A 27,682-nucleotide genomic window follows, 5' to 3' on the forward strand; every position below is an offset into this window, starting at 1 on the left:
GCTAAGTTTCTGTATGCCTGACAGTTTGGGCTGCTTGCTTTTAAAAATCTGCATGCTTGTATAGACAGCAGCCTCCTTTGAGAAAGGCAGGATTTCGTTCCATGAGCAATTCCTACCTGCCTGAGTGCTTGTGGGAATTGCCAGAGCAAAAGAATTCTTTCCAGACTAGTTGCTCTAAGGTTAGAGCAGCAAGGGGCTAGTAGCTCTGGTATCGTGGAAAGACAAAATATATTAGACTCTTTAAGTTGTCAAGCAGAAGTTATTTATAGAAGATACTGCCTTGAAAATCTTCAGCACCGAAAGGTGTTCTCATGATCCTGATGACTGTGTGGGTATTTTAATTTTTTTTTTTCTTAAGGTTAATCTTAAGACTCGTGCTGAATGTGGTCTCTAATCGTCAGTGGTGTGAGACATTGTGGATAGGTGGAAGCTTGTCTAGTTTTTTAATTAATCTTTGTTGTCATAATTATTTTGTGTGTTGCCTTGGTTTAATTAGAGTAAGGAATTAGCTTGAAAAAATGCATTTCTCCATCAGCAGTCATGTGGGGAGAGAGAACACCTTTGAGAAGGCAGTTCCTTGGCACTAAACACGGGAGCATTTCACACAAAGTGACCCCCGTGTTTTCTGTGCTTTTTTGGTGACGCCCTGAACCTACACTGTAATGCCAAAAGCAAAAAGAGGAAAACTGGTTTAGTGCCGCAGTTCAGCAAAGTCATGGTTAAAAATAGGTGTGTGCCTGCACCATGAGTAGATTGGTACCAAGATAATTTGAATGGAGATTCAGCGATGTGAGCCAGCCTGTTTCACCTGGCCGAGGTGGATTGGATTGGGAATTGGTCCAGGTGAGACCAGACAGAAGAAGTGGTTGGAAAACCTTAGTTTATTACATGCTGAACTCAAAAGTAAATCGGACTTCCTTTTGTTTAAATGTGCCCAATAATAGACCACAGAGTCCTTGTATCTTAAAGTGCTTAAATAAGTTTGACTTGGAGGTCCTTCTACCTCCTACAGTCAGAAAAGTATTTTTAATATTCCAGTCAGAGTTTAACTCTGTGTAATATTGGCGTGTAGGAGTACTGAGAGTCCTTTTTATGAAAACAAAACACAGCCATAAAAATGACTGTTTAATGAAATGAAGCATATCTTTTTTTATTTTTTGAAAGACATCAAATCTTATGGAAACTTGTGTTAGTCACTTGTGTTACAGGCAGGCATGCGAAGTATTTTTTTCAAAAAATATGTCGAAAATAAACCTAAAGGAAACCACACATCCTAGTAGCAACATAGGCTAACGAAACCTACAAATCCATTTTTTTAATTCAGTTTTTGTTTTGTCTCGTTTTCAATTTTTTATCTATTAAAATAATGGAGCAGATTAGATACTTCCCTGTTTTGCCTCCTGTGATCCAGCAGGTTCTTGTATGTTTGGATGTCAGACCTTGTAGGGAGTATTTAAATAAGTGGAGCTATGAGCTTTTTTCTTTTTAATTTTTGTTTCTTTTTTCCTTTTCCTTTTTGTCTTTTTGCCTTTTTTTTTCCCTTTATTTCCACTTTTTCACTCTTTTTTCTATTTTTACTCCCCCTTTATTTTTTTCAAAAAAACATTTCTCCTGTTAAAAGTCCAGGCCATAAACCTTGCCAGCACTTGTGAAACCCTGCCCTGTATTTCTAAATCCAAGCGTTTGCTCGCCATCAGAAGCCTGCAGAACTGGCAGCCTGAACTTACTCCCAAGAAGCGGAAGGTATCTGATGCATTTAAAGGAAAAGAGGTTTTGTGCTGCTGCTGCTGCTTTTCAGGGTTAAACCTGCCACTGTGCGCCTGAGGTGTAGATTGTCACCTTTATTGCAGATGGCATTAGACACGTGACCTAGATGTATTTTTCCAAGCTGTGGAGCTGAATCTCTCCCACAGTTTTTTCTTGCCTCTCTGGTTCCTATGGTAACGATGCACTCCCTGTCCTCGCAGCGAAGCGCTGAAGCTGGCAGCAGCTCAGAAGTCCCAGCAGCTTGCAGCTTTGCAAGAGGAGAACGTGAAACTTGCCGAGGAGCTGGGCAGGAGCAGGGACGAAGTCACAAGTCATCAGAAGGTAGAGTGGCTGGAACGTTTCTTCATCTGGGGTAAAAGCGCTGCGTGTGCTGTTTCCACTGATGCCTGGGTGACGTTGCACTGCATGTTTGTGCTTGAAAGATGAGTTGCTCTGAGAAGGTTTTAAAATAAATTTGGAAGCCACCTGCACTGGGAGGTTAGAACTGCAGGCTAACAGAAGGTTACGTAACCTGTGAAGGATACTTAGGAGGCTGGGGAATAAGCATAAATTAAATACGCTTTAGCCAAATGTATTAACAGACACTTGCTATTTCTGTCAGGAGTAATTTTGTTATACAACCGTGGAAATATCCATCTACCCAGTACTAAGGAAATCTAGCTATGTAGTTCTCCTCCTTATTCCTGCTCTCCCTTCCCACTGAAAAAAAAAAAAATTATTATTTAGGATGTATTTCATCTAAAACTACTTGGTTGGACTCTGTCTCTAAAAAGCACTATGCACGTGTATGCTTGCTTAAACTTCATGCTGTGCATGTACGTGAAGAGTGCTGCAGGCGGGTGGTGGGTATTGGAGGACTAGAACCAAACCGATGTAGGATATTTTTCAGATGGTAGTTTATAGGGGAGAAAAATACTTTTTTTAAATTTTATTTTTGATTTTTCACTGTTATATTTGAACACGTTGTTGGAATCTTAAAAGTACGGGTTTAGTTACACAGCTTGTAACACTGGTACTTGCCAAAAGATAAATTTGATTAAATATGGTGGGTTCTGTTCTTGCGGAGCAGTTCCGGTGACAGCCACACCATGAAGGAAGATCTTGTCCAAAAGCAAGATCACAAAGACACGGGTTTATGTGTTGCCTTCCTGAGACAGCACTTGGGCAGGAGAGGGGTGTGCCTGTTCCCAGGGACAGCGGAACAGATCTCTCCCGTCCTGCAACAAGGACATTTCAAGCCAAGCGGCTGACTTTTCCCCAGAGTCACCTTTGGAAATGCTGAGGATGGGTGACTACAGCTCTGGCCAGTTTCTAAATCCTTTCGGCTGCTGACAGGAGTAATGCCCGAGCTCCTTCATCCTAAAGAGCCTTTGGAGATATTAACGAGAGTCCCAGACATGTGGGCTCAACCACTGACTCATGCTGCATCTGAGTAGCGGTATGGTAAGAGAAGGCTGTCATCCTAAACAGCCAGCAGGAGCTCTGCGCCCCACTCCCACATGTTTTCTTAAATTATTTCAGAATCTTTGAGGTAACCTGTTATTTTCAGAAAGAGTTGTAACTTGAAAGGATTCGGCAACGTTGGTCAAATCTTTCTGCCTGTGGTGCGTAGCCGGTCCCCGAGGGAAGGGACCCTCGAGCCCTGAGGCGCAGGCTGGCAGCGGGCGCTGTGCTCTCAGTCAGTGGCCTCGCTTGTGTCCAGGTGACCGTGTGAAGGAATCCCGCTGTCTGCATCCTGCCTGCTGTGGAGCTGTCCACAGGGATCCTTCTCTCATTGCCAGGATAGACAGCTGTGATCTGTGAGGCACAGGGGTTAGTCAGTCACTTTGCAAACCGGAATATTCTCCGTTCGCTTGCACCGCAGCCTTTTCTGCCCCCGAGTACACGGCTCCGACATCAAAGATCTGGAAGATCTGCTAGAGCTCGGAGAAACAGTCCATGTTCCATCATGTCCCCTTCTGCAAGGAAGGTGCAATCTGAATCTTGGAAACGTGGGAATGCCATCTGTTGCATTTCCTAAGTGTAATATTTGGGCTGCGGTGTCTTTAGGTCTGGTGATCTGCATGGCCTCCTAAAAACTGGCAGAGGCCTTTGGTATTCCAGGGAGCTTTGTTCTGGCAAAATGGTGTCATTTAAAATGCAGGTTTGCTTCAGTGTCACCTAACTAATGAGTGCAGCTCTTCTCAGTTTAGTATGGCTCGGCTCTCTGTGGTGAAATGTGCGGTCTCCCTGCCCGGGGCTGTCGCATTGCCTGGGTACTTGGGGGCGGAGGCAGATGTTATCCTAAAAAGCATTCCCTGTCTCATCTGGAGCGTGGCAAGTACTAACCATCCTTTTCATCCTGGTGGAAACCTGCTGCTAGCCTGAGGAGCAGGACTTTTTTTCGTGTTTCCTTCAGAACCTGCGTTTGCAGTCCCCTCGTTCTACCTCTTGCTGAGTTCTCTTAATGGAATGGCAACAAAGCCAGCAGGCCCTGAGGGCCGTCACACAGACAGCCCTGCCCCAGGCCCGGGGATCCCACCACCACCTCTGCTTCCCCGGCACGTGGGCGAACGGACCCCATGTTTAGGCATCATGCTGCAGCATGCTTCAGGCTTCCCTGCTTCAGGCTGTCCGTGGGGAGCAGAAAAAAGGCTTCTACGAAGAATTGCTCAATGAAATTTGAGAGACAAAGTGTCCGTGGTAGCAATGAAGAGGTTTAGCACAGAGCAGCGTTGCTCCTGGAGCTGCGTTTTATGCAGTGGATACTGAGAAATGGGACAGTGGGGCGGAAAGCACGGGAGGTAGCAGAGTTTCAGCCTGTGCGAGTTTCTGTGCATGTGCATATTAAAACACAGTAAGAAAGGTAGCCAGCATATGCTTTAAGTATTTTGAGCAGTCGCTATGGTAACTATATAAATTCTAGCAAGTGTGTTAGTCAATTGGGTTAGTGAATCTGTGGCTGCATGTGACACACTTTGCAAAATTAATGAATACTGTTTCATGAATGATTTATCCTGACATCTAAAGGTTAAAGTGTCTTATACTAAAGGTGCTGAGGGGTGCTTTTCTGTATCAATCCATAAATAATTAGCTGTTTGTAATTAATTAAAGATTCACATTCAGATACATACTGAGCTCGGGGAAATTTTCTGGCTTCAAATTATTTGTTCTGGCATTTTGTGAGCCTCAGACCTGCCCAGGCATTTTAACTTTGTTGGACAAAGTGTAGAAATATCTACTAGCTCAGCTGGTCCATCTTTTATTAAAGGTATGTGAGAAGTCTGCTCCGAGGCTAATGAGAGAGTGAGCCTTGTTGTTGCTGGAGAAATACTGATGAGAGAAGGGGTGTCCTTTCTCCCCTTCTACCATGAAGCTGCTCAAGTCTTGATCCATGACTCAGTGCGGCTGCAACAGGGTTTAGAAGCTGCACAGCCCCCCTGCATCGTGTCCCTTGCTTTTCTCTCTTAAATCCTCTTCTGTCATGGTCTGTACAAAGATCACTTGTCTCTCCACAGCCAGCTGGGGAACTGAAAGGGAGGAGAGTTGCAAGGTTTGTGCTCACAGTCTTGGAGGATTCCACAAATGTTGAAGGATTTTTCCAAGTTAAACAGGCACCACAGTCTTTTCCTAAAAGTAACCAATAAAAAGGTGGGATGTGTTTGAGGTCAGGGGGAGAGCATCATGGAGCGTGGTGGAGATGGCTTCTGGGGAGCAAAGGGTGAGTACTGTCAGTATGAGGTTTTTCTAATTGCAAGTGGCAGCCAAGAGCAGGAATGCCAGAAAGTTAAGCTAGCCTAGGGTGAAACGAAGCGATTTGGTTGTGGAACATGGCCAGGTTAATTCTGCATGGTGTGACCGTAGAGGAATGTTAGTGCTGGTAGAGGAAAAGTGGTCCAAAAAAACAGCTGGGAAAGTGTGAAGCACAAAAAATTGCAACGTGAGCCTGAGGGAGGAGAGGGGCTGTATAAAACAGATGCCAGAAGGTGGTTCTGGAGAGGTGGCTGAATAGCGTGCAGCTCATTGGGATTTACAAGTGAAACATTTCTCTGAATTTTTGTATTCTTTTTTCCTTCTTTTTTTGTCACCGGTCAGTGCAGGTGTAAGGAGTTCATACAGGCTGCCTCCATGTAGGAAGCAGACAGAAGTTCTCAAAAGCAGGGGCTATACTTCGTGCTGCTGGGGAAATTGCTGGGTTTGATTTGCCTGCAGGAAAAATTTGGTCATAGCCCCATAGTACTGTGGCTGCTCTGTAGTCTTACAGTGGTCACTTCCCTTGAAAGAGACAGTCTGATTTGCTTTAAGACTTAATGTAAGCCTCTCTATACCCTTCCAGTATCTATTTTTCATATCAATAAAGTTGTCTAATTAAGCACCAGCAAAATTATACCAGTTAATCTTAAACCTGGAAGGCTTAACAGCTCTGCCATACATGAAAGGAGAAGGTAAATTGTCCGAAAATACGGAGGAGGCAATTTATCTAGGTGAGCTGCGGTTAGCTGAGAATTGGAGGTGGGCAGATGACCTTCCTGCTCAGTGGAACTTGCTTTATACTCGGTCTGTGCCAAACCTGAGTGTCTGCAAAGTGCTGGAGGTGTTTAGTCAGTAGGAGACTGTCTGCTGTTGTTGCTGGGGCTCTGAGGTTTCCGTTAGTAATGTATGTCTTGCTAACCTTAAAGATGAAACCTGAAAGCTTGTGAAATCTAAACAGAGACAGCATTCAAGTCAAGGCACAGGTAGTTACTACTGTAAGCAGTTCTACAGGGCAGTAGTTGCTGAGTTTGGCCATTGAGTAAGATGAAAGGAGGAGAGGATAAAAAATAATTAATTGGCCTGAAAAATACTAAATTTCTTAACCTTACCGGAAGTTCGGTTACCCCAGTGTTTCTGGGGTGGACCTGTACAATTTTGTTGCACAGGTTGTGGTCAGTGGTTTTGTTTTGCTTTTCCTAAACCTACACGTGCCTTTCAGTTTGGACCCCAAGAACCTGCAGCAACAATATTTTCAATTGAAGGCCTTACTAGTTGTAAGGGCTTAAAAAGGTGACACCCCCCACCCCGCCCCGAGCTACGGGTTCAGGCTATGGTAACAAATACCAGACTGACAGCTTTAGGGATCAATAATTTATCTCTAAATAACAGTACAGTAACAAATACAGATCAGTAGTACAGTTATCCAGGTCAGAACAACAGCTAGTCCAGTAATTCCCTGATACTGGGCTAAACTTAATAGCCAGGCACCCGAAGTCTTATGGCTCTGGTGTGCACGGGGCCCAGAAATACCGTATCAGGCAGTACTAGCCTCACACTTCTTGTGTGCACAGGATGTGAAAATACGATCTAAAACAGTAATAGCCTCTCACTAACTAATATTCTTAGTCACTGAACTATTTGTGTTTGTGTCCATGTGTTGTCCTAGTAAAGCATTGATTACTTCGAGGGGTTTTTTAGGCTCTGTAGCCTCTCCCACATCTGTGACGATAACAATGCTCTGATACATTATACCAAGGGAACAACCCTTTGTGTATTAACTGCAGTCTTTTTGTACTTGTGTTTTAGCTGGAAGAGGAGAGATCAGTACTCAATAACCAGTTATTAGAGATGAAAAAGAGGTAAGTTGTTTTTTCTGACGTGTGTTTAACTATACAGTCCTCCAGAAAACTTCAGAAAACGTAATACAAAAGCACCGCTGAGAAAGCGGTTCTTTTCTATTGTATCATAGTTAAAAAGTGCTGAGGTTGTTACACACGTTGGATTATAGATGGTATCTTCCACATTTTCTTTATTAAAAGTGAGAAGAAAATGTAACTGTATTAATGTAAGCAGTGGTATTTACTGTTTCCTGTTTAGTTATGCACCTCTTGCATTGTAGCAGTTCTCTTCATTTTCAGTTTAGTGTTTGGTTTTAGTCTGCTCTGGAATATTGAATTGTGCCCTAGTCTGATAAAAATGCATGGATACAGATCTGACCCGTCAAGTTCTCAAGGAATAATGGAAAAATACAGCAATGCTAAGGATTGTTATTTAAAAAAAAATAATAGAAAAGCAGCAGTTATTCAGCATTGAATGGATTGTTCTCATAATTTTGGGATGTTGTGGCAGTAGTTATTGCAGTTCATTCAGCACTGTTTTTAAATACCAGGAGATTTGTCCTGGGTGACTGGGGCATCCATTTGTGAACTGTGGTGTTCAATTAACCAGAGAATCATAGAAGATCTTGAGTTGGGAGGGACCTGGTCCGAAGTTACAAAATTTACTTTCTGCAGCATGTGTGTGGAAAGCTAATTGGCTAAGTGCCTCAGTGCCTTTATGAAAATGTGGGCTTTTCAGAAGTAGTTACATAAATCCTTAGAAAAAGACACAGCTCCCCGTGACACCAAGTGTGCTCCAGGAAAAACAAACAAACCACTATTACATTTCCTGAATTTGTAACAGTCAGAGAACAGTGAGTGGCACTTTGGTATTTATGCACATCCTTCACTACTCGGTATTGAGCTCTGATCCCTTTTTTATCCTCTAATAATCTGTTATTTGAGAGGTGGGTCATGCTCTGTTATATCTCACACCCTCCTAGAGGACAGCAGGCACGTAAGGTGTTACACAAGCTAGAGCTTCCTCGGAGAAGGTGAGGGTTTGGTGGGTTGTCACACAGAGGGGCGAGGGAACCGCTGAACCTCCAGCCCTGACCAACTGCATTTCTCGGCCTTGAGCTGCACAGAACAGCTCAAGTGTGAGCTGTTTTTTTAAGGTGAGGTGAGGGAGAAGGAGGGAAATCTTCAGCTGGTGTAAAGACCATTTGACATCCACAGTAATTAGTATGTTTACACCGGCTGAGGATCATCTCCAGCATATTTGATGTGGAGGAAGGGAGGGAAAAGGAGGATATTTCTTTCTGCTGACAGCTTAGAATGCTCTTTAGAGGCTGATATTTCACGTTTTAAAACATTATTTTAAACAGCGTAACTCCTGAAAGTCACTCAAGGAAAGGAAGGACTGGGGAGCCCAGATTCATTCAACACTTGCCAGCAGTTCCGTTTTATAGCATAATTTTAAAAGAAAAATTCTGTAGTAAGTTATGAAAAGAAAGGTGTGTGACTTTGACTTCCCTTCTCCTGTTTTTACTCCGACTGAGCTGCCTGAAATAATCTGGATAATTATGAAATCATTAAAGTGAATTTTAACATTACCTTCAGTCGCTTACACTGAGATGCCCAAGTTTGTGCCTGGCTTAATGACATTCCTCAACAGTGTTGAATAAACTCCAATAGAAAGGCTAAAATAAGGAACAGAAACAGTTGGCCTCCCTGAAGCAGACTGTAGGCCACTGGGGTCAAAGTATGCCAGCATACAATATTATTTGATAACAAAAAAAGTTAGGCTAAGTGAAGAGCTAATTAAAACATTTTTAAAAGTCTCTCTATAAATTCCCAAATTCCACTGAAGTTGGTGATGAGATGAGCAATGATTTCTTCCTTTTGTCTGAAGAATTTGAGACTGGAAAAGAGATATCCTTCAGTTTCAATTAGGTCAAATCTGTAGCGGTAGTTTTTTCACCTTCCTTCAACCCACGAGAATTCCCTTCCTCTATTTTGGCAACTCCTTCTCTGAGTTAGTCCGGCCAGGAGTGACAGGAGTTTGCTATTTATGAATCTAGGGGGGGTTCTATGTTACTTCAGCTCATGAAGTTCATTGTGGGTTGCTAACTGTCTTACTGTCTTTGAGCTTGCGCTATTTATCGATACTCATTTCATTCCTCTCTCTTCCCTTTCCTACCCTTGCTTCCTTTGCTATATCTGTGTGTCTTTAATGGTAAGACTCAAGAAAGTCTATCCACGTTACAATAAATAATTTTTTTTTTTTAAGTAAAGTTGTTGTACATATTTTGGCTGCCTTTGTCCCTTGGTGTCTTGCTTTTGTTTTGTAAAATACTCAGCTATATATATATATATAAAAAAATATTTTAAAAGTCTATATTTTTTACCAAAACAAAAAAAAAAGCCACTTGGTGCAAAATTAGTTCTTCCTTACAGTATTTTGCATTTCTACTCCATGTTTCTAACGTGGTTCTTGTTATCTTGCATTTTTAAAGCTTACCCAGTAGCACTTTAAGGTATTTGCTTCATTCTTAGAATTTCTTATTTTTGTAGTAAGGGAAGAATCTGGGTGATTATTTTTTTTTGTTTTAACGTTAAAAAAAACAACCTCTCTCCCCCATGACTTACACACACTGCTTAAAACATGGTTTAACCTCCTCAAGAAAGTGAGATTTTAAAATGGCGTGTGAAATGACAAAGTCATTTTTATTGTTCTTTTTCTTTAATCCCTGCTGGCAAGCAGATATTTTGGACTTGAATTGACAGGGAAAAAGTTCTAAGTTCACCTAATCAACTTACTTGTTTTTTCTCTGATAAAATAAATAGTTTCCGCAGGATTTTTCTTGCAAGTTATCACTATGTAGTTATTTCACATTCAACATACACTCCTTATGTTTACTATCTCTCACATGAATCATACTACCAACGATACTGAAGCTGAGAGCATCAGTGGGGCAGGCTCCCAGCTGATGCTGGAAGTGAACTGTGATCCACACTTAACATATAAGTAAGTAGTGACGTGTACCTACCATATTCGTAGGTTTTCCAGTTTCCACATTCTCAAGGGCCTCCAGCAGGAGCTGTAGAGCATGGCTCCTGGAGAGACTGCCCTGTAAAAGAAAAAAGTAAAAAGAGAAAAAACAAAAAATGTACAGGGACCTTTTCCCCCGCTCCTGTTTTCACTCCTCTTTTCTTCTCCTGTTTCTCTCCCCTTGTGTTATAGTATTCTAGACTCCTGTATTGAATTTGTAAATAAATATTTATATGCTCACAAACTGTTGGCTTTTTTAAGTCACCTAAATGCTTGTGGTGGTTAAAACCAAGCCCAATAAATGGCATATTAATTAATCATATTTCTACAAAAAGCCTATGTTTGGTCTTGATCTCTAAGACAAAGATCTGACCAAAAAGTGGAAACATTGACTAAATAACAAGCTCTTGAGCGTGAGATGAGTCACTGGGGTTTCCATCTGCCCTCCTACAGCTGCGTGTATCGCAAAGGGAAACTCAGAAGTCTTGGGTACAGCAGAGCTTGTGAGCAGCAGCTTCCAGGTGCACTTTCCAGTAAATGCTGGATTTGCAGCTCTGTGGATTGGAGAGTGCAGCCCTACTCCGTCAGCAGTATCCCGTGCCTTGGTGGCATGTTTCTTCCCCATACCACCACCACCCAGCCCTCCCGTGCTTTTGACCCAATTCAGCAAGGCATGTAAAGCATGGGCTAGGCTAGAGCATGTATGTAATCCTGCAGAAGGATGCAGAGATTGATGTCGTGCTCTTAGTGCTTTGCTGAATCAGGGATGGCAAGAAGGTCTATTAAATGCTGTTGCCTTTTGGTTTTTATTAACAGGAGTATAACTTGAACTTGAAGGCACGATTGTGCAGTCTGCAATTTGTTGTGTTTCTGCTTATATTAATTCTCTCATTGTAAAAATACACCAAAACCAAAATCAACCTTTTGGTTCTTGTTTGGTAGCTGCATCAGCTTTTCTAAACCCCAGATTCTCCACTTGCTGCTTCCATTCGCAAGTATAATCTTAACAATGAAAGAATTGCATTAATTGTGCTCTCATTGTTGAGTTTCCTATTTATCTTGAATCGGTGAGATTTATTGTATTTCATGGTCTGGGTATCGTGGCTCTCACTAACTGTAGATACTGTGGTTATGAAAACTTTTCTGTTTGAATTTCACAGCCATCCCCTACCTACTGAGCATCCTCACGCAAGGGTGTGTTCTGCCCTTGATGTCTTGAACAGTCCTGTGAGAGCGGAGTGTAGTTTAGTTACTTAAACGGAACGGTTAAATGTTATTTGGTATCTTCAAAGTATTGGCTACGCCGTGCTTTTTGTGTAGTGGGTAGGCATTCAGGCAGCCGAGCTTCCCTTCAGCCCTCTCAGCTAGCACGAAGAGAAGCAGCTCACTGCTGTGGCGGTGAGACCATGATCATCTAAACCGAGATACGTGCAATTTTGTAGAAAACTGGCTACACCAACAGAAGTCAGAGAGGCGACAGCTGCTGGGCACTGCCTGGTGCACTGAAAAGCAAGTTTCTATTTTAGAAAAGTAAACATAGATTCTAAAGTATCATTCTCTTTTTTTTTTCTTTTTTTTTTTTTTTTTTTTAAACCAAACAAAAATATTTCAGCTTGTAGGGAACTTTTGCAGTAGTTCTCACTTTATAGGACAGTTACTCCTCTGTGTGCATTGCATGCCCTATGAGGAAGACTCTAGCATCAGTGTGAGGATGTCATAGTTACCATGCCTAAAGATGACTGTCAGGACAGGAATTGTAGACAGAAGTTGTATCTCTTATTAGATCAACTGAAAAGGTTGGGAAAACTGGACATAGGTACACAGTAGGGGTTTGTGTCTGCTTGTTGGCTCTTGTTCCATGAAGCAGAACAAATCCCACATGGTTTTGTGCTGAAACAGTAGTTGTTAAAGGCCCAGAAACTCTCCCAAGTACATGTTTCAGGAAATAATGATGTCACTGAAATTAGTGAGGACCAGCTGATATTTCCAGCATCATCAATGCTTTGCATGACAACTTGTATAATGAGCTTTGCATGTATGTTTTGTTGCTTGTTAATAATTTTCAAGAAGTAACAAAACTCTGCAGTTAGGTTTTGTGGAACATTGTGCAACATGTTTGTTTATCCTGTATCTCCCCAGTCTATTAACTTGCTTCTTTAAATTCAAATGGATACGATGATTTGCAGATTCTGGCATGTACTACCTAGGTAAAGTTTTTGCTTTGTTTCCACAGTTACAACACCTGAAATATTTATACATATATAAGATCTTAGTCAAATACAGAATTGAAATATGCTTTTTAAGAACCACTTCCTACAGTGGTTTAATACTTGAAATTAAATTAAACTTCTTTAGGCAACTACAATAATCCATTCTTTAGATGATTTCTGGTTGTATTTGGTTTTCTTTTAGAGAATCAACATTAAAAAAAGAAATCGATGAAGAGAGAGCATCTTTACAAAAATCCATCAGCGTTACTAGTGCCTTGATCACACAAAAAGATGAGGAACTGGAAAAACTCAGAAATGAGGTAAATAAAGAACAGTGGGATGATTCTGAATTTTGGATTAAGTTGTGGCTAGAAGCATATAGCTTTGCATGCTTGCCACTGAAGGGTTAGCTAGTTGTTTTTCTTTACTAATGTAGCACAGTTAGACCTTAGAAGTAAATCTTTAGATACCTGTGCCTAGTTTGGTGGCTTGTGTCATGTATTTTTGGTGGCTATTTAGCCATTTCTACTAAGGATGTCGCCTTGGTTCTCTGACTTTGTTCTGGAAGATCTAAGCATTCTCAAATAATTCTTACAGATCACAGTGCTCCGTGGAGAAAACGCGTCTGCAAAAACCTTGCAGTCAGTGGTTAAGTCACTGGAGTCTGACAAACTGGAACTTGAGGAAAAAGTGAAGAACTTGGAGCAAAAGCTCAAGGAAAACAACGAACAGCCTTTAACTGTAACAAGCTCCTCAGGTAAAAGAGAGTACCTCTCTGCTGCCTCTGTGCCTTCAGCTTTGATCTTGTAGATTTTTGCAGCTGTTAACCAGATAGTCAAAAGGAGGCTTTACTAACTGAACCTCCTGAGAAAGGTGACTTTCCTGTTGCAGAACACACATGAGATTTGAATGAAGGAAGCCTGACCAGCTGCAAAACATGGAAGCTACTGACATTGCCAGTTAACCCCATTTTCACCCGGGTGGGGGGCAATTCGACTTGAAATGGAACGTGTGTATAAGCTGTAAAATTTTATCCTGCTCATGGTGTGGCTTCTGTGAAAGAGCCTTTCTCAGGCTGGTTTTCATTTTCCTTGCTGGAGCTGCAAAGTGACAGGTAGGCATCGTAACAAAACCGCCTACCTGAGCACAGGACTGAGTCCCACATTTTATACACTCGCGCTTACCTTATGTTGAGCTCCTTAAGCTTTGTCCTACGGGCTCATCTCTGCAACTTTAGAGATGTGTGATTTAGGAGATTTGTGAACTTTAGTTGTCACCTATACATACATTTTTTGTATTTTAATAAGTAACATACAGTATCGAATATGCTTCTGCAATGCAGTGGTCAAACAGTTCCCCAGAAAAGTCCCTCATACCGAAGCTTATACTGAGTGATTAGAAGTAACGAGAATAAGATGTTTTGGAGACTAGAGACTATTACATTATTTCAGTCTCTGCCTTAAGCCATTGTATGCCTCATATTATACCTTGTCTGGTTTTTTTTCTTTAAAGGTGACATTGCTGCTAATCTACTTCAAGATGAAATTGCAAAAGAGAAGCAGGTACTTGATCTGAGACATCAGCATGCTAAAACAGCGGTGTGTCTTGGCAGTGAAATATTTTTCAAAAAACAGTTTCTACAAGATTTTGTACGTCAGGATTATAATGGGCAGATTTATCTTGGAACCTTGTGCTTCTGAAAGGAAATCTTAATGACAGTAAATACTAAGAATCAAGTGATGAGTGATACTGGAGAAATAGTTCAGGTTATTGGAACGTGAGAAGGCAAGCAGGGCAGCAGGGGTGGCAAGTTTTGACCTGCAGCCTGTTGGTGAGGTGCAGCCCAGCAGAGCACACGCAGGAGCTGCCCCTTGGTGTTCTTTCCAAAGGTTGCTTGGATGCGCACAAGGAGTAAGGCGTTGCCCACCTGTATCTGTGGTGCTTGCCATCTTGGGGCAGTGGGCTACCCGAGCTCCCCATGCTGCTTCTAAACTTCTGCTGTTGGAAATACTGATCTTTGCTCATTTTTAATGCAGAACTTTACTCTGAGTGAAGGTTGGCAGCAGCAGAGCAAAGACATTGCTCATTTGTCACGTGCTTGGTAACAGGAAAAACGTGTACCAAGCAGAATGATAATCATAATGAACATGAGAAGTGCGGCCTGTGACAACAAATGCCTGGGAAACACGGTTACAACAGAAGCACCTTCTGCTCATTATAAAGTCCCTGTTAGATCACTAATGTCGGTCATATTGATTAAAAAATATCCTTCCTAGTCTGTACAGAGGTCAGAAGTAGTGTAATTAACATACACTGACCACCAATCTCTTTTTCTGTTTTTTTTTTTTTTGCATCCTTCAACTCACCTGCTGATGGCAACCCTTCCTTCCAATCAGCACGAGGTTTGTTCCACTTCTTGGCTTCCTTTATTTTATTCACTATGTTAATTTGCCAAGCATTACTTGATTACATTCAGCAGTGCTGCTGCAGTGCTGGCTTGCTGATCTCTGTGGTTCTCTAGCTTTCGGAGATGCCGATGGGTGCGCTGTGCTGTTCCAGTGCCCACTGTCCACTTTGGGATAGCTCTGAGAGTATCCACCAGAGCGGCAGGCTCAGGGGAACAGAGACGCTGTTCTGGTCAGAACTACACAGCTGGATTTATGTTCAAAACATAACATTAGAAAAAGAACTTGATCGGTGGTGGGTTGAGACCCACTGATGTCTGTCAGACATGCTGGCTGGGCAGAAGGACGTAGCTCCCTGCGCAGAAATCCTGCTGGGTGTCTCAGGGGTCCTTTGGGAAGCTCCTGTCCCTTGTTCTATCAGTGTCCACAGGTGCTCTCTGTAATACAGTGACGCAGTGGTAAGAATTAATGCAGATCTGCACATGTCAGTTTGAGGGTTATTCCTTTGTTGCTCGCTGTCTCTGAAGTGCAGTCCCAACCTGCTGACAACCGTCCTTGTTCTTGACTGTCACAGATCGACTTCCTGAATTCAGTGATAGTAGATCTGCAAAGGAGAAACGAAGAATTGAACTTGAAAATACAAAGAATGTGTGAAGCAGCCCTCAATGGCAACGAAGAGGAGATAAATAACTATGACAGGTATAAATCCTAAAGGAAACCTCGGTTTGTGTTTTGGTGGTAGCAGTCAGTTGTTAGCTGCACAGTGCAGCGGCCTGATTCCAGCTGTCAGGAAGGACAAACAACTTTCTCTTGAACTTAATGACTGAACCAGCCTTGGTTTTAGGTCTGTGACTATGGTGTATCTGGTGGTGCAAAATGATTCTCTGTAGCTCGATCACAAGTGCTGAAGTATCCTAACATACACGTGATCAGTCTGGGTCAAGTCTGGCTCTTCCCAACCTAAGGAGAAGAGCCTGTGCTCCCAAGAGGCGGGTAGCTGCACTGGGATAGGGAGATCCAGTCCAGAGAAATAGAACTAAAACCAATTTGATACATTGTGACTTCATATCTCTCCTTTCAAGGGAAAAGAGAAACTAGTTTACATGTGGGGTTTTTTTTGACTGGTGTCTGCATTTGTGCAAATATTTACACAAACAAAGCAGTTTGGTAAATATTACAATGTAAGGGATTGTGGGGGTCCTGCAAAGTAGTCAAGATGTCAGAAAAACCTGAGAAGGGCTTTTATAATTATTTTTTGCTGTTGACCACTGTGGTGTTTCCTTGGTCTCAGTAATTACGAGACAACTTACAGTGCGGGGCAGGGAGCCAGGCCTTTCTCCTCTATGAAGAAGTGCCCTGCTTGACTTGTGCTGGTGCTGTTCTTGCAGTGAGGAAGAAAGCTTGTCAAAGAAGAAGCCTCGTCTCTTCTGTGACATCTGCGGCTGCTTTGATCTTCACGACACTGAAGACTGTCCGACCCAGGCACAGATGCTGGAGGAGCCACCCCACTCGGCTTACCATGGCAGCAGGAGAGAGGAACGCCCCTATTGTGATACCTGCGAGATGTTTGGGCACTGGACGGCCGACTGCAATGATGATGAGACCTTCTAATGCCACACGTGGCCAGGAGGACACTGTGTGCCCCGATCAGACAATTTATACCACCAGCATTTGTCTGTGCTGAATGTCAGGAAAAGGGACAACATTTCTTGGCCCCCTTGCTCCCATTCCCCTTGCCCATCCACTCCAGAATCAGTAAATTGATAAATATTTTGCTCCTCCACTAATAAATACCCTATCTCCTTTTAATAAACTGAAGTGAAATATAAATACATGATTTAACAAATGACTTTATGCTGTTTCTTCCCAGGTTCTGGGTTTGTCCCTACTCTTTAACAAGAAATGCCCCCATGCTGTTGTGTCTGTCGATGGAAAAACATGTATAGGAATGAAGCAATATAGCTATATTAAAGCTTATTTAAATACCTTAAAATTATGCTGTTAATTTTCATATTTGCACTAAACCATTTTAAGGCTGAATTTGTACATTTAGATTTTTAAGCTTTTTTTTGACACTGGACTGGGTTGAAAAATATTTCATCCTTTATTTTAATTTCCTCGTTTGGTTGCGATTGATTTTGTTCAGCAAACATGAGCTCTGGGTTGTGGTTTGATGTCGGTGTGAAACGTGAACTCACAGGCAGGTAAGAAGGGGAGCTGCTGCGGGGGGTGGGGGTGGGGTAGAAATCCGGGTGTTGTGCATACCTAAAACTGTTTGTGGGACATCCCGGTTTTTTTTCATTCTTTCCGCTTCTATATAGTGTGTGTGTATATATGCATATATATATTAAAGTTCTATTTTGGAAAAAAAAAAAAGGTGTGTGTTCTTCCATGCGCTTGGGTCCCGTTGGGAATGTTGCCCTGTGGCTGCAGGGTAAGGAGATGGATTAACAGGGTGGGGGGACGCTCAGGCCGCCAGGGGGCGCTGTGGCGGGTGGCGGGGTGGGCGGGGTCACGTGGCGGGGGTCACGTGAGACGGCGGGTGGTGATGGCGGCGCATCTCAGCTCGGGGCGCGTTAACCTGACGGCGCTGCGCGAAGCGGGGCGCAGGGAGCTGCGCGAGTTCCTCGATAAGTGCGCGGGCTCCAAGGTGAGTGGCGGGGGCGAGGGGGGTCCCGGGGGGGCGGCGGCGGGGCTCGGGCCTGACCCTTCTGCCCCTTCCCGCAGGCTATCGTGTGGGACGAGTCGCTGACCGGGCCCTTCGGGTTGATCGCGCAGTACTCGCTGCTGAAGGTGGGCGCGGCGGGGGGCGCTGGGGAAGGGGGGGGGCCGTCGTGTCCGGGCGCTGAGCGCCGTGTCCACCTAGGAACATGAGGTGGAGAAGATGTTCACGCTCAAGCCGGGCCGCCTGCCGCAGGCAGATGTCAAGAACATCATCTTCTTCGTCAGGCCCAAGCTGGAGCTGATGGACATCATCACGGACAACGTGCTCAGGTGTGCTCTGCCCCGGGGGTCTCCGTCCCCTGGGCCCCCACCGCAGAGAGGGGACAGGTCTGGCCTGGAAGTGCCACGTGGTTTGTCACCACTGGTGGGCTGCAGTCAGGGTGGGAGATGCCTTGGGAAGAGGGGGGGGTCACTTGAGGGCACACGCCTGTGTTCCTTCTAATTAGGTGGCACGAGTCATGCTTTGAGCAGCCCTCCTGTATGGAACTGCAGGGAAAACCTTCCTGCAGAACCGCAGGGAAACCGAGTCGCCTCGCCCTGGTGTCACAGCACCTGTCCTGTGGCTGTGAACACCCTGTGGCTGTGAAATTGGCTGGGCAAAACCCATTCTGAAATACAAAGTTGGTAATAACAACCAAGTGCAGCATTCCCATTTCATTGGAATTCAGTGCTCCCAGCCCGCTGCCTGCACTGGTCACCCATGCAGCCCAGTTACCCTTTGCTGTGCTCCTGCCTGTGACTCTTCCAGGGAGGACAGAGGCCGTTCTCCCCAGAGGGACTTCCACATCCTCTTCGTGCCACGCCGCAGCCTGCTGTGCGAGCAGTGGTTGAAGGAGCAGGGTGTGCTGGGGTCCTTCATCCACCGAGAGCAGTACAGCCTGGACTTGATACCCTTCGACGGAGACCTGCTCTCCATGGAGTCTGAGAGTGCCTTCAAGGTAAGCACTCGGCTCCTCTTCGAGGAGAAATGCTCAGTGTTTTTGTTGTCAGCTGCTGGTGTTTGGAACAGAGGCTCTCGGAGGGTTTGTGGGTGCCCTGCGCAGCAGGGAAGGGCCCTGCAGAGCCGACGTGGCTTGATCCCAAGCGCTGAACTGAGCCTGAACTTCTCTGGCTGTTTTCTGACTAAACGCTGAAGGAAAACTGCACCAAGCTGCACTCCAGCTCTAACTGCTGCTGTTATCTTCACAGATCGAGTATTCGTGAGGCTTAAAATATTTAGTTATTACAAAGAGCCAGTGCAGTTTGTTGCCAACACACAGCCAAAGAGCCGTGTACAATGGTTAATCCTGCACGCTAAGCTGCACTGAGAATTAACAGCTGGCACATACCAGCAGTGTATCCTCTTCTCAGAGTGCTGTGTCTGGGGACAGAAAGGTTTGAGAGCTGCTTTGGCCGTCTCTGCCTTATTAAATGTAGCCCAGAGGACGCATCAGGGCTTGCAGCTGCTTGTCGCAGCTACAATGAGGTGTTGTGCGCTCCGATTAGCCTAATTAGAGGGAGAGGCTTTTCGCAGTCACTTTCTGGCTCTCTCACTTCTCCCCATCAAACTGGGAGTAGTGTGTGGAGTTAAAAAATATTAGTGGCTGGTCCGATCAAATGCTTTAATACAGCAGCAGCACAGATAAGGTGTGTATTTGCCAACAGCCGTAGTTGTTTCCCCAGCATATGTCTCTGAACTGTTCACATGGACCACGTTCTGCTGCGGAAGCAGCTGTGCCAAATCGACACCTCCCATTGGGAATCCTTCTTGGTTTTTAGGAATGTTACCTGGAGAGTGACCAGACGAGTCTGTACCATGCGGCAAAGGGGCTGATGACGCTGCAGGCTCTCTACGGAACCATCCCGCAGATTTTTGGGAAGGGCGAGTGTGCCCGGGTGAGGCGAATGCTGTTGCTGAAAAAATGCATCTTGTTCTTTGTAACTGCCTTAAGGAGTGTTTGGTTAAATGCACCTGTGGGTTTTTTGAATCCAGTCATGGACCCTGCTTGTCATATTAGAATTTCAGGGTCATGGCCATCAGGTCTTTGTCATCTCTGGCCAAAAGAATGAGCTTTGCTGTTCCATAAGGCTTCCTGTCAGGAGGATTTGTCTGATTTCATGTGCTTTTTGCTTATAGGTACACAGCCTTCGTATTTTCAGCAGTTGTTCTTTCTGTGGAGTTTTAACACTTAGCTGCTCTGTTGGTAGCAGAAGGGCTGAATCAATTGGGAAATGCATAACCTACTGTTCATGCCTTAGGTTTTTCATGTCTCCCTATAACTCACCCTTTTCTCTCTGATTAACCTACAGTTTAATTGGTACCTTTTGTAATGAGGGAGCAGTTTGAGATGAACCCAGTGCTTTGGGCACAGTCACTGCCTTGCTAAACTGCAGAGAGCAGCAGAAAAGGACTTTTTCTTTGCCTCATTCTGCTGCCATCTGTCAGCCCATTTGTACCTCTTGCCATTCTCTTCCTTCACACATTATGCAGCCCATACTTGCAGGTGCATGTACTTGTAGGCACCATAACCAGACCAATGTGATTTATTTTCAGCACGTGGCTAACATGATGATCAGGATGAAGCGTGAGTTCCCTGGAAGCCAGAACTCGATATTTCCCGTCTTTGATACGCTCTTGTTGCTGGACCGCAATGTTGATCTGCTGACGCCATTAGCTACGCAGCTGACGTATGAAGGGCTGATAGATGAAATCTATGGAATTCAGAACAGTGAGTACTGCTGGGTAAGGGGGAGCCCTCTGGCATGCTGGAGCAGGTTGCAGTGTGTCAGGTGGGTTTTTGCTTCACTAAATGACTGTGATGTGAGAGCCGGTCACCTGAACTTAGTGCAGGGATGGTCCAGTCCCAAGACCAGCTCTGGCTCTCTTTTTGCCTAGAATAGGGAGCAGAGCACAGTGCATGCTTTTTGAATGGGTGTAGTTTGGATGTCAGCCGGGTGCAGACACAGTGACACAGAACATACGGTATGGGAGTAGAACTGTTAGTGTGTGCTTTCACCCTCCAGCCTGGCTGGCTCATGTGCCGCGCCGAGGGGATGGGAACAGTTTGTGAAAGGCTATTCAGAGCTTTCTCCTGCTCTTCAGCAGGTAGTAAGGAAAACTCCAGAGAGGCATTTATGGATTTTAATCCTTCCTGCTGTACTGAAGACTGGCCGGAATCCTGTCTCCAAACCTCTTTGAAAGCAGGGTGGCTAACATTGGGGTTCTGATCACGTATGTTTGTATAGGTCCCTGGGTGAGTACGAGGAGACTCTCCTTAACTAACACATACTGAGTTGTCTGGGCATTTATTTGCTTTGCTGCTCAGAATTGTTTCCAGCTTAAGGGACACGTTTCCACAGCCTGCTTAACTTCTGGCGGTGAAGTTCCAGTACTTACAAGGACTATTTCTCTGCATTTCAGCTTATGTGAAACTCCCTCCTGAGAAGTTTGCCCCAAAGAAGCAGGGCGAGGGTGGGAAGGATCTCCCCACAGAACCCAAGAAGCTCCAGCTGAACTCTGCTGAAGAGCTGTATGCTGAAATCCGAGACAAGAACTTCAATGCTGTGGGGTCAGTGCTGAGCAAGAAAGCCAAGATCATCTCAGCAGCCTTTGAGGTGAGGCCCATATCCAACTGTGCATCCCTTGGGCATTCTTGCCATCAGTTAAGTCGCAGTCTGCATTCAGCCGGGCTGTTGTGACTGGCAGCTCGAGCTGTTGCCATGGAGTAATCCCCTAGACAGAAAAACCAGGTAGTCTTCAGAAGCCACTCCAGTCTGTTCCCCTGCTCTGGGATGAGATTAGCTCCACTTTCACTGTTCTGAGTAGGTGTTGGTCAAATCTCCTCTTAAGAATCCTGTAGTACTGCAGATCCTCTCTTTGCTTCTCCCCACACCTCTGTTGCGGAGGTTTTCCTATCCTCACTGTTAAAAGCTTGGCTCGGAGCTAGCCTAACCACATTTCTGCTGTGTGAGCCTGTAGTTCCCATAATGGGAATAACTTTCTTCAGTCTGCAGAACAGTCAGGTGCTGTTTCCCTCTGCAAGAGGCCAAAGGTTAATTTTAGCTACTGATCAATTCCACTTTGTCACTGTTGTTACCTGTGAGCTAGGTTCCAGGGTCTTTTTCCCTTTGTATTCACTGAGGATGCAGAGAAAAGGCTTTAAGAACTGAAACTGCAAAGTGTACATTCACAGAGTATAACTGGCATAAAAAACAATAGGAATGTGAAAAAGACCGTTGTCTTACAGGAGGTTTGAGCTGTAAATTCATGCTCATGTGTCACCTTAGACAAAGCTGGAGAGTGTTGCGGGGTATGTTTGTGGTTTTGTTTGAAAACATCCTGTTGATTCATAAAGAAAGTGAGATCCCATGTCTCTGCTTTCACACTTCATGGTGATTCTCAAGAGAACTTGTCACATTGATTGTATTTCCTTCGTTTTTTCTTTGCCTCTTCACTGGTGCCACATTTAAGAGGAGGTAGCAGTACCTTAACCAAAATACTGTGTGCTCAGCCTCATCTCCTAGTACATATCTATTACTGCAATATTAGTGCTGAAAGTGCTAAAGATGGATTATTCATACTGGTTGTTAAAGGAAAGAAAAAAAAAAAGGAAATCTAAGAAATTGTCAGAGATAATAGGTGATAATGAAACAGCAGCGTATTGGCAGCAGAGGCCTTATTAAATTGCAGGTTTCATCATTAATTATCACTCTCCTGCCAGCACTTGCCCGTTTAAATCCTTCACATGAGTCAAATTATTATTTTTATTCCAAGTTACAGCAAGAGGCAAGTAGCAAATGAAATACAGACCTCTGGACTGCTCTGAAAGCTGGAGTCCGCATTATGCTTCATCAGATCCTTGCTCAAAACCTGGGCCGTTGTTACAGCCAGGTACAGTGAATGGCAGCCTTCTGCTTGCGAGGGACGCAGGCCCCACCAGCCCAGTTCCTCAGCACCTTTCGCTACTGCTTTGAAGGGAAGTGTCCCCCGTCTCTGACTGCATTTGCCTTGAGCTCTGTGTTTACTGGCAGCTGGCAAAGTAATTCATCTTTGCATGGAAAAGGTAGTTTTGCTGGTAGGGAAACTGAGGAGCAGATCATGATGGCTGAAGTCAGACAAAGGTGGAGAAAAGCGATTGGCAATACTGGTACAATGGAAAAAACCCAGTCTAATGATCCTGTTCTATTACATCCTGCCTCTTCTATTGATCAAAGTGCTGTTGCAGGTAATGCTGTGACTTTAGCATAAGCATTTGAAGTCTTTTGCCTAAAAGGTTGCATATCTCTAATGGTATCTGCTGTTGCAGTGAGTACAGCAAAAAACTTTCTCACAATAAGATAATCAGGTTGGTGTTATTCATCTGAGCAGGACCTAACCTAAGCAACGGATTTCTTTAGGAAAGACACCACGCGAAAACCGTTGGAGAGATTAAGCAGTTTGTCTCACAGTTGCCACACATGCAGGCAGCAAGAAGTTCTCTAGCAAACCACACCTCCATTGCAGAGCTCATCAAAGATATCACCAGTGAGTACGTGTTCAATAGGCTGACTAATTTAAATACAGCAAGATGCAAGACAGCTGGATGGACATCATTCAGCTTGGCAAAAACTGGCTTTGCTCCATCCAGTGCATCTCTGCTGAAATGTTAAATGTAGAAAAATGTAGCTGTCAGTTGCTATTGTATTGATTTTCATTCTTTTCCCAAAGCATCTGAAGATTTCTTTGATAATTTAACAGTGGAACAAGAGTTCATGTCTGGAATAGACACAGACAAGGTAAGTAGATAATGACAATTAGTGACTCTCATGTCTTAAAAAAAACTCCAGCATATTTCTCTGGGGTTTTTTCCATTTGTTTTTTTGAGAGAGAGAGAGGAAACATCTCATATAGGTGATGTCTGTCTCCTTCCAGTGTCAAGGCTGTGAATTCTCACGAGTCTCCTTGCACATCTGCAGTATTATTCCAGTGATGCTGAAATCACTGGATTGTAGTGATCACTGAATTCAGGTCACTGAATGTACTGGGAGGTGGTGGTGTACTGTGTGCTTTGCTGGGCTCCGGTTACCTCTCATTGTCCGTATACAGCTGGGATGTTTTGACTTGTACAGGGGCACTATGTGCTGGGAGGGATCAGTGAAAGATTGAACACCATCATCAGAATTTTTTCAGTGCTTCAGACAAAGTTTAGGTACTGGCTGTGGAACCCACATGCTTTAGAAAAACGCTGGGTGGAACCAGTGCTGGATCACTGTCTTACAGGTGGTCTTGAGCTGCCTGGAGAGCAGCTGCACCCTCTTTCTTGCTGTGTTGGAGATACTAGGCAAAACTAGATCTTTCTTTCCAGGTCTTCTAGACATTTTAACAGGTCTTTAAATAACAGCTTATGTTGTTTTGTTGTTTTTTTTTAATAGGTTAACAATTACATTGAAGACTGCATAGCTCAAAAACATCCATTAATCAAGATCTTACGTCTCGTTTGCTTGCAATCTGTATGCAATAGTGGACTGAAGCAGAAGGTTCTGGACCATTACAAAAGAGAGATTCTCCAGGTGGGGCTGTAACTTTAGGATCAACAAATTTCTGAGAAAATTCACATTAAATCCTCAGCTCTACAACACTTGCATTCGAGACAGACATATCTTATACATGGGTAGTGTTGCTTTCCAGTGTGTACAGTTGGAGTGCTGGGGCTTCTGCTTAGGCTGTTAGCAATGACTTAGGAGATGCATATATATGATTTACAACATGTAGATACAGAGAGGTTTATATCAGTTCACTTTTACTATTGTGATTTAAACCCCAAATAGATCTTAACCAAAAAAGTTTTTTAAACTAGCATCTTTGCCTTTTTCTTTTTTTTTTAACACTGATCATGGATTATTGACATGGTATTAAAGGTGAATTCTTCCTATTACAGACTTACGGCTATGAACATGTATTGACCTTAAACAACTTAGAAAAGGCTGGACTCCTGAAACCTCAGACAAGTGGTAGGAATAACTACCCAACGATCAGAAAAACCCTGCGCTTATGGATGGATGATGTTAACGAACAGGTAAACAGGGGCCTCGGCAGTGAACATTACATCTAACAATACAGAATTATGTGCAGCAGGAAAACCTTTTTGTTTTGTTTTGGTTGGTTTTTTTTAAATCTCTGGTGCTGTTTTGCAGCATGAAGTAACACTCACCTGCTGATTACATTCTGCTCTCTCCTGCAGAACCCAAACGATATTTCCTATGTGTACAGTGGCTATGCTCCACTGAGCGTACGCCTGGCACAGCTACTGGCTCGGCCAGGGTGGCGGAGCATAGAGGAGGTGTTAAAGATGCTGCCAGGTCCCCATTTTGAAGAGAGACAGCAGTTACCTACTGGCCTTCAGAAAAAGCGTAAGTATTGCTTTGTTTCCCATTCTTTAAAAGGAGATGCATCTCTGTTAGGCTGGAATGAGGCAAACTGAAACGAGGGCTGGAAGAGTCCAGCATCTTTCTTATCTCCCTGTCCTACTGCAGTAGGAGATCTACCTAACCCATTTTTACAGAGAGATTTCTGGCCTCTTTAAAAACATCCAGTCACATATTCAGCCTTCCATTAATGGACAGTGCCACGTGCACTGTGGAGTTGTACATTTGTTTAACTTTTCATCAGGGTACTAAAATAAACCCTAACCTTCCACTGTGATTTTATTAAGTAACACTTTAGAAAGAAGGTCAGCATCACGCTCCTAGCATTAAGCCTGGGAAGGCACAAGCACTTCCTGCAAAGAGACGCCAGAGCTGGGAGTAGAGTCTGCATTTCTGGGCCCCAGTCTGGAATTCCACCCAGTAGGTTTCTCCTCTAATTCAGCTGCTATCTTTAGTTTAGTTTTAGGACATTTTGAGTTTGACTGACAGGGATGGGAGGTGTAAAAATGAAACTAAAACAACCTGTAAACTTCTCTGAATGCACAGGTCAACACGGTGAGAACCGAGTCACTCTGGTGTTCTTCCTGGGAGGTGTAACGTATGCAGAAATTGCTGCACTGCGATTTCTGTCCCAGATGGAAGATGGGGGCACAGAATATGTCATTGCCACTACAAAACTCATCAATGGAACAAGCTGGATTAAATCCTTGATGGAAAAACTGGAGCCTGCCCCTTTCTAGGGTTTGTGGCGAGAGACAGTGAAAGTGAGAGGCCCTGTGCGACGTCTTCTGGCATGGCTGCTTGAACATCAGCAAAATATGACAGTGAAAGAAGCTCTCCCAAGACCAGCTCATCATGCAATTACCCTCATCCCTCTCTGCACTTGTTCTGACTGTTTGTGGAATTTCCTAGTAGACAAGCAGTTCTGAAAGGCACTAAAAACGAAATACACAGTGGAAGAAAGAGAGATCCCTGCTCGTGGTCTGAAATGGCAAATGAGCGCTGGGGGAGTGGGGGTTTGCCCTGGTCCTTCTATTTGGCAAATTGCTTCTTTTCTTTCTCTCAGTTTCATTTTAGTGGGAGATGTGATTACTTCTTTTCACCCTCCTCAGGTGCTGAGGAGGCAGGATGTTTTCTGTTCCTGATTTCATACCAGTGTTCCTAGTCTGTCTGTCTCTCTGGTGCCTGATACATTCCATCAATGCACTGGATCTGTTTCTGTCAGAGATCTGTACCCAGGGTTCAGTTTCCTGCTCATCTTTCTGGTGAAAACCAACGAATCTGTGCTTCCCCCAGCTCCAGCACATTCACATCAACAGACAGCAGCAAGGGCCAGGCCACAGTAGCTAAATTTTTTCACATCCTTGGCATCTGATTGTACAACAGAAAGAGAATTGCTGTGAAGGGGAAGAAGTAACTTTTTTAGGTTTAGAAACTTTGTGGCTCTCAGGCATCTAGAATAATGCACTGGCAGGTGCTGTACTCCAACAAGTTCTCTGTTACAGTTAGTTACCTGTAGGCCACACAAGTCCGCTGTCCTGTGTGCTTTAGCAAAGGCATTCATTGGGTTTCCTGCAGCAACAGCTAAACCTTAAACTATCCACATGCATGTCAACAGCAGTGACTACTAATACAACCAAATGCATCCAGAGTGTGAGGGAGACAGTTGAACCTTTAAATTCAATCACCCTCTCAAGGGATTGGTGTGAGGTGGCTTGTTTGTCCTAGGTACACCCACCTGACTCTGGAAGGCTACTCCAGAGTATGAATTACATCAGTGTGTCAAGAGCTTGTGTTTGAAGACACACACAAACACTCCCCGTGTGAGACTCAGGCCAAAAATAGCTAGGTCAGTGACCTAGTAAACAGTGGGTTTGAAACAGACACTTTTTTCACCCCCCTGTTCAGTTTATAAATTGTACTTGCTGCCACAAGCTGTTGTAGAGCTCAGACTTAGAAAATGGAATTTTCCATGGTCTTTATAGCTGGGTCTTTGGTGTTGCTGAGCCAGTGTGTGCAAGAGGCAGCTTCTGGCTCCAAAAGACTCAGCCTTGCTAAGTGCCAAAGGCTGGGAAGGCAGACCAGGGCTCATGGCTTGTGCCTGTGCTGCTACACCTCAGCCCCTTGCCTGCTCACTGTCACTATACCCACATGCTTCAACAGCAACCACTGGGGACTCTGTTTCACGCTGCATTTCACTCTTAAGAACAACTTAAAACCCACCCCACACCTTAAATCACTCTCTTTGCAAACATTTCTGATCTTAGTTATCCTGCATTATGCATAATATGTCCCAAAAAAACTTTCATTTTTCCAAGCAGTTATGACTGTGGGTTTCAGTCTCTTGGTTTTTTGCCAGGTTGAGTTCTGCCAAATCGGCCCCTTCACAGAGCCCCTCTGTCTGTTTAACTTCAGTTTACTTATTAGAATAAAGCAAAATTGTATTTGATCTTTGATTGAAAGTGTTTGCTCACACTCTCTTTCTCTGGAATACAAAAATAAATAAAATAAACCCCTGCATTGTGGTAGCTGTATCCTTCTCCCCGTGCCCCAGGATAACTGAATTACAAGTTGAAACTATTTTTCTAA

At 44.0% G+C, this 27,682-nt stretch overlaps 2 protein-coding genes across 12 annotated transcripts in view; both read left to right on the forward strand.

Annotated features, from left to right (window-relative positions):
• Positions 1 to 16,979, forward strand: part of CLIP1 (CAP-Gly domain containing linker protein 1) — an 81,104-nt gene extending 64,125 nt beyond the window's left edge. For 7 of the 10 annotated variants that reach the window (XM_080406081.1, XM_080406079.1, XM_080406080.1 and 4 more), the window contains 7 exons: positions 1,968 to 2,088; positions 7,306 to 7,358; positions 12,784 to 12,901; positions 13,179 to 13,338; positions 14,094 to 14,179; positions 15,561 to 15,685; positions 16,375 to 16,979. In XM_080406081.1, coding sequence (XP_080262207.1) covers positions 1,968 to 2,088; positions 7,306 to 7,358; positions 12,784 to 12,901; positions 13,179 to 13,338; positions 14,094 to 14,179; positions 15,561 to 15,685; positions 16,375 to 16,597 — 886 coding nt within the window. In that variant the 3' untranslated portion in view covers positions 16,598 to 16,979. The remainder of the gene's footprint in view (positions 1 to 1,967; positions 2,089 to 7,305; positions 7,359 to 12,783; positions 12,902 to 13,178; positions 13,339 to 14,093; positions 14,180 to 15,560; positions 15,686 to 16,374) is intronic. The other 3 variants (XM_080406073.1, XM_080406077.1, XM_080406078.1) reach the window with 1 other exon arrangement.
• A 508-nt stretch (positions 16,980 to 17,487) lies between these two features.
• Positions 17,488 to 27,611, forward strand: VPS33A (VPS33A core subunit of CORVET and HOPS complexes). 2 transcript variants are annotated; one of them, XM_080406222.1, is made up of 13 exons: positions 17,488 to 17,636; positions 17,714 to 17,779; positions 17,853 to 17,980; positions 18,459 to 18,648; positions 19,469 to 19,585; positions 20,244 to 20,418; positions 21,111 to 21,304; positions 23,087 to 23,213; positions 23,397 to 23,464; positions 24,101 to 24,238; positions 24,607 to 24,744; positions 24,910 to 25,078; positions 25,640 to 27,611. In XM_080406222.1, exons 1-13 carry the CDS (start codon positions 17,535 to 17,537, stop codon positions 25,831 to 25,833), a joined length of 1,806 nt encoding a protein of 601 aa, XP_080262348.1. In that variant the 5' UTR covers positions 17,488 to 17,534; the 3' UTR covers positions 25,834 to 27,611. The 2 variants fall into 2 exon arrangements, with proteins under 2 accessions (XP_080262348.1, XP_080262349.1); XM_080406223.1 differs by having other exon boundaries at positions 17,936 to 17,980.
• Positions 27,612 to 27,682: the final 71 nt, after the last annotated feature.

The sequence above is a fragment of the Falco punctatus genome (assembly GCF_963210335.1).
Source record: "Falco punctatus genome assembly, chromosome: 1".
Taxonomy (NCBI): Eukaryota; Metazoa; Chordata; class Aves; order Falconiformes; family Falconidae; genus Falco; species Falco punctatus.

Excerpts from the sequence above, each read along its gene's own strand:
- VPS33A (XM_080406222.1), top strand. The coding sequence starts at position 17,535 with ATGGCGGCGCATCTCAGCTCGGGGCGCGTTAACCTGACGGCGCTGCGC. Across the intron at positions 19,586-20,243 it reads GGAAGGGCGAGTGTGCCCGG|CACGTGGCTAACATGATGAT; the intron begins GTGAGGCGAATG and ends ATTTATTTTCAG. Across the intron at positions 24,745-24,909 it reads TGGATGATGTTAACGAACAG|AACCCAAACGATATTTCCTA; the intron begins GTAAACAGGGGC and ends TCTCTCCTGCAG.